We start from the raw sequence: 15,780 nt of genomic DNA on the forward strand, positions 1-15,780 counted from the left end.
TACACCTCTTCTGTCCCTCTGTCCAGACATTTTCTATAGCAAGGAATTAGCTCACACGCTTTCAAGGCAGGGCTGGTCTTAGGGTAGTCTAGGAGAGCGTGGGAGCTTTGGTTATGCATGCTTGTGTGGAGATCCTCAAGTTTTTGACATGTACCCTGAGAAACTGAACAAAAGCAGTGGAAGGGCCTGAATGCAATGGTCAGAAAGGATAAGATCCTGAGAGAGCAATTCCTGAAATCAGTGGACTTTCGCCAGTGCCAGTTTCCACCCACTCTAGTAAAATACATCCTCTTTGAAGTTATTTGTAATAGACAGTCCACACAATGCCATAACAAAGTGATTTTATTGACATTCCTCTGTAGTGATATGGTTGAATAGAAAGCACAGCCTGAGTATCATGTGACATTTTTCTGTCAATAGAAGCAAAATCAGTCCAATAATGAGGACCTTTCCTGCCATTGACTTTATGTAGTCTTTAACAAAAACCGTAACAGACATTTCTGTTAGATAAATCGGAAGCTGCAGGGAATTTGGCTAATGGTACAATATTTACTCTACCTAGTATCTACTATCTACAGGCATCTGTTTTTCTACCAGAACAAAGGAACTACATGACTCACTAGAGAGAAAGTAACAATCCAATCTTTTGGACCTTGTGATAACTGGAAAACCTATCCCAGATTTAGTCTATTGCAGTAATTTTTCTTTTAGTAACGAACACTGAGGTACAGCAAGAATAATAATAAAAAAGCACCGCATTTGTTGTAGAAAGATCTGTTGGTCTGCATTTGACTGAAAGTGTTTAATCTTGACTGGGAAGCCCTATTAATATTACTGTGGAGACAGGGCAAATAATTATTATTTCAACAGAAATTAAACAAATCTCCAGTCAAATTTGTTTTCTGGAATTCCACAGACTGTCACAGGATTAACAGTGAAGGATGACTTTAACTCGTCCTCTGTGCGTGTATATGTTTGATTTTCATGTCCAAATTCAGTATCCTACTCTTTTCAAGTAGAGGTATGTCAACTATTTGTTACAGTGAAACTAGAACAACAAAACACAAACCCAACAAACACTCCCCCTCCCCACAGGCCGTCTCTCAGACTAGACTACAGACTCAAACCTTAGCTACAGTTCATTGAAAAGTTCACGGGTACTTGAGCAAACTGGGTGAAAAAATCCTCTGTGTCAGACCTGTACAAAACTCATGATTTCTCCGTTAGATGTTAGGTGTAGTTTGGACCACTCACTTCTTGCCTTCTGATAGCCAGGGATCTCCCTAGAACATAGAAGTCAAGTTCTGAATATGCACAGCCACATGACTGAAACTGAACGCTCACGTAACGTACTGCAGACCGAAGTGACAGCATTTGTAAGGTTTAGACCTGGCTCAATTAACAGTAAGGTACGGTTGGTTGTACTGGATCAAATCCTGCATAGCTTCAGTGGTTGAACAGTCGGTGAGACTACTTCAAGGTGGAAGACCTACTGATGATTTAAAATACCTATTTTCGTTCTTGTATCTTCAGCTTAATGCTAGTATGGCAACAGGATTTCATAAACAGAAATATCCCTTTCCCTCCCCCTACCATTAACACCATCACAACAATCACTTCGAGAAAGAGATGGGCCCTCTGAAACCAAGCATACAAATCACCAATACTCATTGCTCCTATTGAAAACTGCAACTCACAAGTGCTGTCAGATTGCCTATTCCATTTTTCACTTGCATTTTAACATCTATTGATGTTACTGTCATATCTTAATCTCGACACCACCACGTTCAAAGGGAACTGAGGTGAAAGAGCCAAACAGATTATTTCACTTTATATCTGCCCTATGGAATATCTTCTAGTCTTTCCTGTGGGAAAACAATGAAACCAGAAATTCTGTAATTAACAATCAGTGTTTTACAAATGAAAATGCAGACCTGGGGAGAGCACAGATGATTATATGAGTAACAGCATTTGAATCGAAAGGTGAACAAGGACGGGTATATGCCTTGCATATGCATAACAACAACAATAAAGTCAATTAATTGCATAATGGGCAGGTTAAATAACAGGTCAAGGGAGATGGGTTCCTCCCTCTCTCCTGTTAGCACCATTCACTGCCTCACTTTAACATTATGCTGCCACTTAGATGCACGGCCTCCCCTCCACTCCAGACTGGATTCTGCCCATGCTATGATGCAACGAATGGAGAAATGCACTGCGAAGCGTCGATCCGGATATCCTAGAGATGGTGTCAGTGTTTGAAAACCTATTGGGGTAGGGCATTTGGGAAGAGAGAAGGATAGGGCTGGAATGGCAGAATGCAAGAAAAGCAGAGTATGGCATCTTCTTTTCCTTTGTTTTTATGAAAAGAATCAACTGTCTTCCTCTATTCCTGGCTTTAGATCCAAAAAAAACTTGCATGGAAATCTGCATGACCTTGTTACTTTGATGTCATCACAGTCACCTAAGACAGCAACCTTTTAAAAATACTAGGCTGTGTGCTTGAAAGATAGCTTGGACCAAGGATTTTGATGGGAAGTAGCTGGCTGTGCTGTATGTTTCCCAGAGCAGGAACACACGAGGTGCTCAAGATGGCATCTGCCAAATATGGAGATGCAAAACACCTAATCTAGCTTAGTGTGTGCCGGGTGCCAGAACATGTTGTGAAGAATTTCAGGAGAAAGCCTTCCTTGTTTCAGTCAGTGGGGTTTGACGCTGTCTCTGAAATACAAACAACTTCTATTATGCTACACAAAATAGTTTCATTTTTTCTTAATAAAATATAATTTTTAAATACTTAAAAAAAAAGTAACTATACAATATTGTAAAGATTGGATTTTTTTTTTTTTTTTTGAAACTTTTTTACTATGGTAAGGAGACAGCTCTTGATGCACTATTTTCCTTGGCCAAACATGGACCAACCAGTTGGATACTTCTCTTTCTTTTCTTCTATTGTCAGAAGACATCCAACATTTGACATAGTGCAGGTAACTTTGTAACATCACCAGGAATAAAGCAAGAACCATGAGGAATCACTGGATTTTGGGGCCCAGTGGTGAAGCGGCAGAAATTAGATACATTGGAAGCTTTCATTGTTCAGTCTCTCCTGGTGTGACTTGCTCTGATGTATTTCATGTGCACGTGACAGACGCTCTCAGAAAACAGTTAAGATTTCCATCATCTCTACTGTGCAGTGGGTCATGTGGAACAGATGCCCAAGAGCTCATTTGTGGAAATAATAAGCATCATTTTCGGTGTCTGGTACAATGAAGCTGGCCTGTAGCTGCAAGCCTCTGTACGCAGCTGTAATACAAGTACTCAATAAGAATAATAATGTACTATAAAACAGATTCTCAGAAAAAGCCATACAGTAAATGAGTATAAAAGTGGCTGAAATGTCAAGAAATTGAATGAATGGGGCAATTTCAATATCCCAAATATTTTATATATCATTAACAAAAGCTACTATTTCTGCTTACAAACATGTTTTTGGGTCCATCACCTTTCAAACACCTGTTGACCTAAGAATCAAAGCAGGAGAATGATCTAAAACTCTCAGAATGCAGTTTTTCATGTGCGATGAGTTTCTGTATAGCCACCATAAAAATATGTGGGAAAGCAGGGTCCAATTCTTTTCTCTGGAGAGAAAACTTACAGGAATTAGATGTGTCAGACGTTGAACTGATCTCCTGATTTTACAGTTTTCTAAAGCATAGCTAACACAAAACTACCAGTAACAAGCCCCCAAGGGGGTGTGGTATTTCACGTGAGCTGCTAGACATTATGATGTTACCTTCTCACTTACCTTCACTCACCATTCACAAGTCTCTCACTTCATATTTCATGCATCCTTTAACATATCTGGTGTCAGAAGATACTTTGTCTTTCCTTTTCCCAGTTAAGACAAACACTTTCAATCTGAGATTAGGCTCGGAAAACAAGGGCAGCAAAGATTAATAAATAGAACACAATCAGAGCAGTTAGGCTGTCTGTAACAGCCTCAGCAAAATCCATCTGAAGACAAGCGTACTGCTGTTTTCCTTTCATTCCCTGGCTTCAGAGCTGGAATGCAAAGTACCCCAAACTGAAGAGGGCTATGTCTGCATTGACAAGAGCTAGGTCTTTAGTTTAGTGGTACGTAACGTGACTGGAGGGCCTTCGGGTTTACTCCAAGAGGAAGTGCAACAAAGTCTTAACCCAAAGAGAGTTACCGTCCCCTTCATCCCTGACAAGCACCCTCATTCACTGCAGCTTCTCATTTAATAGACCCTAGACTAAAACCATCTGTCTGCAACCACTCCTGAGGTTATGGAGATTTCCAGTGAAGAAGAAAAGAAAAATGACAGGACCGAAAACAACCCCCAGCAACCATAGATTAGCCCAGCCTGACGGAAAATAAATGGCTTCTGACACAGGGGATGGGATTGTCTAGACTTCTCCTTTGGAAAGGAGCGTTTTAAACATCAGAAAACAAATACCTGATAAACAGAACCCAAGGGTATTCATAAGAGTAGAACATTCTTCTTATTTCCCCTTTTCCTTGTCATATACAACACTAAGGTAAGGGAGCCTTGTCCTTTATGCTACATAATAAAACATCCTTCTTGAGCGTGCACAACCTTGTGCTTCTTGTGTGGTAAACATTACAATGGAGATGCCCCTCCCAGTATCTCTGAAGTGCAAGTTCTCTCCAGTACTGGCAAGTAACAATCATAACAATCGCTGTTATGCTTTGCATTGCATTACAGGTTGTTTTTTTAGTTTTTGAAGGTCTTATCTGCACCATGTATCTGGGCCAGTTCCAGCTGATGCAACTGACGTGGATCATGAGTTCGTATATAAAAATTTCAGTTTTGCTCATAGGTCTCTCTCAGATGGACAATACATACAGGGAAAACAAGGATGGATGAAGATATATTTGACCAGCTCCTAGTACTGGATTCAACGGTTAAGAAGTAAGATAGGCTGTGAACTGATTTAGAAGATGTGGGCATATAAAAGCTTGGAATGCTTGATGAGGTTTTTTTTATTTTTTAATCAACGTAGGTGGAAGTAAACATTTATTAACATTTGGTCAAGTGTAGTGTAACTTGCATTTGTATTTTCATTGTTATTAATGGAGGTATGTAGAGATATACAGAAACCTTGAGACAGTTGTTTTTCTATTGCATACAGACTAGCAGTCCATTGGAAACAGAGGATGAAAGCATGAAGGTTAGATCTTAGAGGGCAGCAGTTCTTCATGCACAGCTTTTGTTAATCTTGATTTTTTTTGTTTGTTTTGTTTTCAAAAATAAAAACATGGGAAACCAAGATCAAATGATGGTGGACAAGAAAGGTGACATCATCAGCCAGAAAAACACCAGAAGTGCCTGAACCCCCTCATTCAAGTCCAAAGGTGCTAGTTTCTTCAACAGCTGTCAGCAGCTTTTCATACAGCATAGAATATGAGGGGTAAGGTGGAAGATCCAAACGGTTGAAACATGTGTGTGCCCTGCAAAAGGAAAATATGCTACGTGTTAAGTTTAACCTAAATAACTTGAGAAAATAAGAACTGAGAAAACAAGTTCCTACCGAGACTCAAGACATTCAAGTTCACTCAAGAGAGATAAAAAGAAATTCTAACTACGAAACACTTAAATACCACCAAACTCTGAGGTACCGAAATGTACATGCACATACACACGAATACTTCAAATAGAAGACACAAGCTAAGTATCAACATTATTCTCTGCTATCCCTGCATTAGGTGTTGCAGGGATCTGGCAGGGATCTTCATGGAAAAGAACGCTGGAGGCCACTGAGGAGCTGGAGCCTAGGCCCTGATAGAAAATTCCACTACTTATAATTGCGGTTGCTTTGAGTTTTTCCAAAAAAATGCAACTCACCCGTACATCCAGCATGAGCAGCTACTAAGTTCTGCACCAGCGGACATGCATAATGTGATGAACTACACTGACAGAATGGGCTCATCATGAGTTTATAGCGAGGCAGGGCTAATCGCTGACTCCCTGATCATTCAGGGATCTGCTAACTGAAGAAGAGAGGTTGCTGAAAATGTTCCTGTAAGTCAGCTGTTGGCCATCTGCTGCAAGTCTGGCCTTTAAATATTATTTATTTGTAGTAGCCAAGGCAAAAGCAAAATATTTTGTGCAGAGCAAGCTGCCAATTTGATGACCCTCTCTTCCCCCAGTTCTAGCATTCTATTTACCCCCAGTTGGCAGCATCTTCAAAGGAAGCCGTGGAATGGGTTCCACGCATGCCTCCACCTTGTTGCAGCTTTTCTGGTAGCGGCAATTAGACCCAGATGCAGACTGCACTTCACCGTGTGAGGTGCGATACAGATGTGGAGCAAAGAAACAGTCCCTGCCCCAACAGTTCATCCATTTCAGCTGACTGAAAAACTGTGTGGCTCATTCAACAAACAGGGGCGGGGGGGGGGGGGGGGGGGGGGGGGGGGGCTGTGTGTACATTTTCATTACAGTTGTTTCATTTTTTTCAGTGAGCATGGAGGTTTACATGATGCTAGAAGTATTTGTTTCCTCTTGCTCCCTCTGATAAATGTGAATTGACAAAACGCTACAGAAGGAAATGTAGCCTCCATGGCTAACAATGTCCAAGCTTCTGGCCCCTAGTATTTTTAGAAGACGTGAAGTTGTTTTAATTTTAGTTTCTCTATCTCATACTTTAATTCAATGTTACTTCTTCGAAATGGAAGCAGAAGAGCTATCTTGGAGAAACTATTTGAAACTGTTCTAGTCATCTCTTAGGCCACCCACAAAGCGAGAAAAATGATACTGGTAGATGGGCTGGCCTGAGACTTGCAGATTCAGAGGGAGAGTTTTATCAAACACCAAAGGTGAATCATTAAAAGCAATCAGGCAACTGAAATAGCCAGAGGCATGTAATCTTCACTGCATCACAGAATTTCAATTAGGAGAGCTTTTACCATCCTTTTTCCCCTTCTGAATGAAGATTTGTTAGCTGGTTACTCTCAGAGAGTGTACAATAAACACAATTTGCGGAAATGAGCTGGGAACATGTGAGTGAGTGCAAAAGGAACATTAATAAAGCCATTATTAAATACATCTCTTGAAATTAAACATGGCAGCTCATGTGTATTATCCATGAGTAGCCCTGCACTGTTTATTGTTTATCTCAACAATCTTTGGCAGCGTAAGTTGTTTCTACAATCCATTGCCAATACTTATCAACCACTGGGAGTTAATTAACTGAAGGATTCTTGTAGTCCATTCAGAACATGTTTATCCTAGGCAAGACAGCACCATTCAGAGACAGCTGGTCTCAAGGAGCTCAGCTGCCTGGCTCCAGAACTAGAAGCAGCATAGTCATGATGGCTATGGTGTGGATTCTGCTAATGTATCTTTGCTGAATTTAACGTAATGGCACTTAACCACGGCACATTTAACTGTATGAGACCAGAGCATCTCAGACATCGCTGTCATGCATCCCATTGTGTGGTGCAGACATATCCCCAGTCACTGACTCTGGCATTTTCTTTCTTGCAGACATGCATCTTGACTGATCATTATCCATCTCATTTCATACTGGTTATGAAACAGGCTTGCAATGCTGTTGACTTGTAGTCATCCTTGACCTAGTCAAACTCAGAAAAAAGATCAATTCCTTTTCCTATTACGAGGTTTACAGAAGTTGGCTCTTCTACAGAAGTTCTCAAGTAATTTATTGTGGGGAGAAACTATTACAAAGAAAGGAAGAAAAAGTTAACGTGTCTAGAAACACTGAAGCATTTTGCCAAGCAACATTCTTGTGTTCTCCAGTTCAGCAACTTTATAGAAAAAAATCCTTTCACTCCAAAGAAGTCATCAAATCCGAAATGAAAACTAATTTTCAGGAGTACTGTGCAGGTTAGGATTACACTTCTACCTACTTAAGGTGCAAAACACAATATATTGCTAAGGGCAAAACCCGAGTTCAAATTCCAGTCTGTAAAACTGATGTGCAACTACTGCAACTCTGATGCAGTGAAGCCCACTCAATCTTACAACAGGATAATTATGTGCAAAATCGTCTGGTATACATTCAGCAATGGGCCTAATTGGTTCCTTGCTGCAACAGCCAGACATGGTGTCTACTCGTGCAACTGAACAACATCTTCTGCCTCACCTGAAATAAGAGGGAGGGTTGACTGGGACTCCTTCTCATGCAGTGTTCCCCCTCTCCTCAGTATTGCTGTGCATAGCACCCTTGCCTCTTGCAACTGGAAGCTGAAACCTTTATTTTCCGAACCAGACTAGAGACAAATTGCTCAGTCTCCAGTCTATTATATCCATATGCTGTGTGATACTGCAGTACACAGGGCAATTAAGAGGCAAGGATAATTTCCATATTATCCACTGTTGTCTAACTCTGTGCCTGTCCTCCAAAGGGGTAAATTCCTCCTGAACGGTGTTGACCTCCTACTACTCATCCCAGTGAGAGTGTCTACAATAAGCATAATCCAGGGGATGCTTGCTGCACATACCGGGGTAAAAACATTACATCAGCAGTGCAAAAAACAGTCATAGCAATGGGAAAAATCTTTCTTCCCTTTTAAGCCTCCTACCACATCAGTCTGCTGACATTTGAGAGGGTGGTTCAGGGAGTGAGAGGTCTGGAATAAGAATTAGATTGGTAAGAGCTTTTATGGAACGGATTCTGCCTTCTCTAGAAGAAAACACAAGATAAAGCCATGTAAACCAACACTGGCCCTCATGTACCCTCATACTCCAGTAAGTAAAGCAGTAAATGGACCACTTAAAATTTAATTTTTCCTGGCAGTCTGTCTCTACTGCTCAAAGTAGCTTTGGTGGGTCTGAACCTTTAATCTTGCTCACTGCAGAGCTGTGCTGTTTCTTTTCTTTTAAGAATTCGCTCTGCAAATGATGAGTATAAGCTTTTAAGATTTTTGCATTCTTCTTTTCTTTGTCACTTCCTTTAATCCCCATAATGATGAGAGTCCAAAGGCAGTCAGTGGGCGCAGAACACCCTCCCATCTTATTTATAGCTTGAACCTATCCACTAAAATAAGACTTGCATTCTAATGGAACCATGCCTGCCAGACAGAAACTGGGCATTTCCCCTTTTCACCTTGCTTTCTTTAGATGAACCCAAAACCTCCTCTTTGATCAACCTCAGGACCCACAGGTATCAACTTTTGTTCCTTTCGTCTGTAAGAAGCAGTTAGATGCTCTCTGGGAACCACTGCTTAACAGACAAATGTAGGTTTGTAGATAGTATTTCTGTTCTATGTGAGAAAAGAGGAAAGAGAAGAGGGATGAGAGATAAGGAATGATAAAAGACAGCAAAGCACACACACTCAGTCCACTGGGAAAGAAGGAAATTATGAGAACAAAGTTCTTTATGGTCACACTCAATCTTTCTTAAATTGCTATATGGGATTCTGGAGTGAATAAATACTCGATCATCTAATAGGGAGGGTCAGAATTCTCTCAGAAAAGATCAGATATTTACTAGCACTGTTTATCATACATAACCCACAGACAGTACAGTGGTAATCACTAATATTACTCTGACGAAGGAAAATCTCTTTTGATGAAAGGGTAGTTGCAGCTCAGCACTGCTGGGGAAAGTGACCTCCTTGCTTCAGATGTGATTCTTTGAATCACTGGGATACATGCTGAGGTCCTTACTTAAACTGATACTCAAGCAGAAATAACCCTGGAGCTGACAGGACTTTTGGTCAGGTGAGGAGCGTGATCAGAAGATGGGGCAGTGGCATTTGTAGGCACTGAACACTTTTGCTGGCTAAGGATTTAAGAAGAGGTAACTGTTGCCTCTGATAGCTATGGTAGAAAACACTGATAGCTCTTTGCACAGGTTTGTTTTGGGTCAGGAGTTTTGCTCCCACAATATCAGATGAAGCTGTGTTATTCCAGCTAGAAAGCCAGTGTCTGTTCATTCATGTTTGGTGGGGAACAAAGAACAAGTTCTTGCAGAACTACTGCTAAACTGGTTCCGTATTAAATATCTGCATGGCCCAGGAAAGGTGATGAAGAGAGGCTTCCTGCTTCAGAAGAGGCTGTAGCTGGAAGAATTCTCCATCCATCCCTACTCAGGCAACCAGTTATGAGAAGTAAAATACGCAACTCCCTTTGGGAGAAAGCTTTGCATATTAGATAAGGACAGTAAAACTCAATCTTGATGAACAAGTGGTTGCACCTGTCATTTCACACAACAAGCTACATCAGTTTGGAAGAAACCATGCTGCAGATGTACACTGACGGATGTGTAAATCTGGCAGTTTCTTTGGAACCTGCTTTAGGGTCTAGAGATCTGGGATTAGAACAGCATCTCTGAGCTTTGACTTTCTAATGTGTGTGGTCTCAAAGTAAATATAGATAGGAATAATGTGTCTGGTACACATGCACACTCCAGAAATAAACCGCTGGTGTAATCTAACTCTAACTTGTCTTAGATGAACATATTACACCACCACGAATATCCTGTTCATGTAGGGGAACTGGTACCGATGAACAAACAAGTCCACCAATTCAGAGTGAAGTTACCAGATTCTCAACCTTCCTGAAAAAGTCTTGCTTATCCTCAGTGCTTTCAAGAAGCACTCTAAGCATTATGTATTAGTGGTTATTCTTTGAGAAGTGTTGCATTTTAGAAATTTACACCATGCCTCTTTTCTGGGAGTGCCATGCTGCAGTTGCAAGTGCAAAAGCATGGCTCATTTAGGTCTTAGCACATCTCTGCTCATTATAAGCAAATGGCAGTTGCCAAAGTGTAACGACAAGATGTAAGGGAGAGTCACCCAACTGCTTCAGCCATCAGGAGCAGGAGTGAGAGAATACAGAAAGAGTCCTGGACTCTCCTAATACAGCTAAAAGTTATCCTGATGCTTGTAAAGCAGCTGAAAACCCAAAGGCCAGACTAACCTGTCCCCAGTGACCCACCATGTACCTGGATGTCAGGAAAGCCAAATGCATCAACTTTATGCAAACTTCCATAACACCTCTCACAGCATCGCATTTATTGGGTCAGAGCCTAAGAACTAAGGCCAGTAATTAAGAGGTGCAATCCATACCTAAGCACATAAATGACTAAATCTGATGATTGCTAAGATACGAGAAAGCTGTGTTTTTTTCCTAGGACTTTGAAAACGTGGAGCAAGGGTAACACTGTGAAATTGTAGGAATTGTTAGTGGGAGAAGGGAATTTGTTGTGGTTTATTTAAACAGCTAAAGTTCATTACACTCATATTGTATGACAGGGGGCAAAAGGCCTACAGGATATGACATAAGACTTTTTTTAGCTTCTAAGTCTAAGTAAATAGGTAAGTAAATCTAAATAAACATGAGCAATCCATAATCAGGCATTTAAAAGAAGTTTAAAAAAACATTTATTTAGTTGCTTAACTAAGGATTTAGGGAGCCTCCAGCTTTAGCCTGTGTGTTTTATGTATTTCTTAACACTGTGTACACTTGGCAGCACCCCATAATTTTATAAAAATGCAGGTAATAATTCACGGTGATCAAGCTGTGTTTATTCCCCATGAGCAAGTGTTGTTTCTCTTTCCCCTGGCTAAAATGAATGCAGAGCTCTAAGACTTCTAAAAGGTGCTAACAACTTTCACCTGGAAAAGAGGCCTCTTTTGGGGCAAGCAACAAGTTCAGTGATCAGCAGACAAACATAAAGTCGTTAATGTGAATATCTTGGGGCTAACTGCATCTAGGTCATAAGTAATGCCTAGGTTCACAAAGAAAGTTAAGCAGAGCAGAAAGAGGCCAATTACCTTTTCAGAACTTGATGGGTCAGCCCAGGGCATTTTCTGTGCACCCACCAAGGTCCACCCTCCCCTCTCACCCCTTTCCATCCCAGAAGGAGTGCGAAGAGAGCTCTGCAGAAACGCTGCACAAATCTGTGACTTCCAGTTGCTGCCTGTCTACAGGCAGGCATGCCCTTGGTCAGCTCCGAAACCCTTAAATAGAACCAGACTACACAAATGCTGCAAAAGGAGGATCTGGCCTACGCATAGCAAACTGTAGCTCTCAGACTTTCTTTCCATCCATATTGTTGGCTGAATCTCAACGGGCATGAGTCATCTCATTGACCTTACATGTTTTCATCTGTTTTTAAATCTCAGTGAGTACAGCTAGCTTTCATGTAGGCTCTAGTTCTCCATATAGTCTCTCCAGAGTCTTTATGGTCGATGGACATCAATCAGAATGTACCAGGTATGATTCAACCAAGCTATTTTAAAAGTCTACATTCAGGAGAGATGAACTGTGCCTCAAATACCCGTCCTTCCTTTTTCCTGACTTTAGAGGGAGTCCACACAAGGTGTCAGCTCTGAATGTCTGCCGATCATAGTATTCTGGTCCAGCTTCTGTGTCTCCCCACTGCATAAACATGGGCTTGAGCAGGCTTAGACTAAGAGAGTGACCATATCTGGACTTTCCCTCTCCAGAGGACTCTGGAGGTCTGCTCGAGTCCATGTCTTACAGTATGCTTCTGGGTAAACAACATGGACAGCAAGTAACTAGAAAATTGGACCAGACCCCATTCATTGTTGGATATATTTGCAAGATCTGCAAGAAGAAATTTTTGCTCTGTGCCATGAAAGCAGCCTCCTTTGGACTGCAGCTGAAAGCAAATGATGAGAGCAGGAAGAAAGCATCCTTTGCAGGGCAAATGTTATGTAAAAGGGTCACATAGCAAAAGTATCTCAGAGGTGCTGAGATGTGGCCCCATGAAAAATGCTGTATGAAAAATAATCTCAGTGGGGCAGAGCCTCAGGCAACTGTAAGGCCATTCAAGAAAAGGTAACTCACTTCAGTGAGGAAGGATGAGTGGTGGTCATGGATAAAGTGCTGGAGCAGAACTCAAACCTGAATGTATCCCTGGCTGTGCCATGGGTGGCCTGAGGCAAATCAGACCACCCCTCTGTGCCCCAGTCCCTTTGTTCTGAAAAGGAAGATGACCTCTCCTTTGGGAAGCACTGTGAAGTCTATTGACTCTGTATGACATTATGGCTCATTTGCTCTTGCTCCTAGTTGGCTGGATGTAACAAATTGGGTATTATCACCTCATAGTCTGAAGTCCCTTCGCTAAGCTTCCTCATGATGAAAAAGTGGAACCATCAGAGCAAATGAAGGGATTACACTCAGGTGTCTAGCCAAAACTCAGAGACAGATACTGGCTTTCATGGCTCTGTAAACTCGCAAGTATTTGTACTTGTATTTTGGAAGCAAAGGGAACAGAATCAGTTGACAGGCTCCTGCTGGTCTGGATCTGTTCCAGAATCAAAACAAGAGAACTAGATTTAGACCTATGGAAATCTTAACCTTAACCATTTCCCAGGATTCAAAGTAGTTTACATTGAGCCTGCAAATCAAAAAGGCAACAAAACCCCCCATTTTTCTCTGAATATAATTACAGAACAAACTGTTAATAATTTCTTTGCTGGTTTAAGATGTCCTTACTGTATTAATTATCTTTCACTGGCAGAGACATTCAACAAAGTACCAGGCTCACCTTCCTCACAGCACTTCTGGTTTTGTATCCTAGTTGGGACATACCTTGGAAGGGAGGTTATTTTCCCCCATTTCTCTATACAGAAGCGCCGTAAGCCATTGCTCCCTCGGAGAGCTGCGAAGCCCTCGTACGGCACGCTTGATGTTCCAGTGACAAACTGCAACAACCGGAGCCTCTGCTCATTGTTAAATCTCTCCACTGCCGCCCAGAACCACCGTATTACTATGTGTCCATCATGGTAACCTAAATCAAGAAGCAAGAGAGAGAAAATAGAAGCACCCCCTCTAAGTGGGAAGTGTAACATCAAAATTTGTTCCCACTAGCATGGGGCAGTAGATCTCCTACTGAAAAGATCCTGACCTAACAATGGGTCTTGTTCTTGATGAGCAGTAGGTCCCAGCCCCAATCTTGTCCTGGCTGTGGCTACTATAATATTACTAACTCATGAAACTCTAATATATATTTGAGGTACATTGGCCTCTCACAAATCCCTTGGCAAGAACTGGGGTTATCTGCATGAGATATAAAAGACCAATTGCGATATGCCGTACAGTGAGAGTCCTAACGGCTTAACAATTCCTGGTTCCCAAACAAATTCTCTTTTGGATTGCAGTAGTGTTCAACAGATGGAGAGGAGTTTGCTGCTGCAAGCCCTTGCCTGGCAAACTTCCCACCTGAGGGACTCTGTGCCTTGATTTGTGCTAGTGAAAGCCAGTGTAAAGTCAGGTTGAATCTGTTTCAATAGCTAAACAGAAAAAAGTGGGAGGAGAATAACTTCAAGGACCAGATGTGTTTGTGGTGAGCTGTGTATTTCAAGGTAACACAAAGGCTGGGCAGTGAGCAGCAATGACTGACACCTTGTTTTTTAGAGAAGGATACGTGAACCTCAGGGACTTTCCTTTTGTAGTGCAGAACTCGTGGATTTCACATTTATCCATTACTCAAGACAGCCTGGATAAATCATGCTCAGAGTTTAAAGCAAAACCAGGCCAAGCAGTAGAGGAGAAGGGAAAAAAATCCAGCTTGACATAGTTTAGGCTGAGGGGACAGTTAAGCAAGATCTGTGTGTTGTTGAAGTGTAATTGGGAACAAACTTTTCGACCTAATACTGCAAATCCTTTTCAGATCTTAACAGTCAAATCTCCTGTTAAGTTGATAGGAATTGAGTGGGTAAAATCTGGATAGAAGTAGCAGAAGCAATTTCAGTATTACATCTGTTGAACCAAACCCGAGATCTTACTTATTTTATTTCATGAGTTATTCTTTGTAAAAACTTCCTGGAAAAAATAGGGCATTTCCCTCAGGAAAGACAGACAGAAAAGATGGACCAAGTCTTGTATGCTTTAGACCAAAACCAGTCAAGTTATTAGTGTTATTATCAGTTATTATCAGCAGGCAGTTTACCTCCACGATATTCTGTGTTGTTACGCCAGTCATTGAGATCTATTTCTGCAGTGCCAGCTATAACCAGCTCCAGTTCTCTGGCATCAAAAACAGAGACAAGCCTGGAGTCTACAACCTGAAACAAAAAACACTTGTAAGCACAGTTTCAGACTGGAAATGAAGCAGATGCAATGTCTCGTAAGCCTATGGCTCTGATGGCCAGCTCTTTACTCTGACAAAGTCTGCATGCTGGCAGGTGACTTCCACTCCTCTGCTGATAAATCTGTGCTCTTCTTCAGGTGATGTTTTGAGCTGCAAACGATGACACATGAGATTTGACCACGGTGAAACAATACAAGTGGCAGGACATAATCTGTACAGAACATTCTACATTGTTACATTAATTCTGACAAGTGATTTTGACAGTCAAACAAAGACTGGATTTGTAATATAGACAATTTATGTTATATTTGTTTCTCATTGCAGTTTGATTACAATTGTCTAGCAGTGCTCTCAGGTCTTCATCCACTGAAGATGGTTCACTTTCATTATGTGAAACCAAAAGCCTTAACGGCCTGCAGTATTCACAGGGAGAAAAAGCTAGTGAACCATATGCACACTTTAGTGAACTGTATGGGGTCACTTAGCCAACCCCTTTCTACAGGAAAGGGCTGACCAAGTCTATTCAGCTACAAATCCACCCTCACTGCCTTCCACCCCCAGTGAATGTCAGTGCACGACTGCTTGGAACCATCAGTTATCAGTATTATTCTGCATGTCCATTATCTGCTCTTTCATTTTCCAGGGTTGACATTCTTGCAGTTTATTTCCCTCTGCGAGACAGCCCTCAACTTCTATTTATATTACCCA

At 41.4% G+C, this 15,780-nt stretch overlaps 1 protein-coding gene across 4 annotated transcripts in view; it reads right to left on the reverse strand.

Moving 5' to 3' along the window:
* Positions 1–342: 342 nt before the first annotated feature.
* The window catches only part of HECW1 (HECT, C2 and WW domain containing E3 ubiquitin protein ligase 1), a 265,816-nt gene continuing 250,378 nt past the window's right edge, over positions 343–15,780 (reverse strand). For all 4 annotated transcript variants that reach the window (XM_074900896.1, XM_074900895.1, XM_074900893.1 and 1 more), the window contains 3 exons: positions 14,932–15,046; positions 13,572–13,770; positions 343–5,494 (listed from right to left, as the gene is read on the reverse strand). In XM_074900896.1, coding sequence (XP_074756997.1) covers positions 5,383–5,494; positions 13,572–13,770; positions 14,932–15,046 — 426 coding nt within the window. In that variant the 3' untranslated portion in view covers positions 343–5,382. The remainder of the gene's footprint in view (positions 5,495–13,571; positions 13,771–14,931; positions 15,047–15,780) is intronic.

The sequence above is a fragment of the Athene noctua genome, chromosome 2, assembly GCF_965140245.1.
Source record: "Athene noctua chromosome 2, bAthNoc1.hap1.1, whole genome shotgun sequence".
Taxonomy (NCBI): domain Eukaryota; kingdom Metazoa; phylum Chordata; class Aves; order Strigiformes; family Strigidae; genus Athene; species Athene noctua.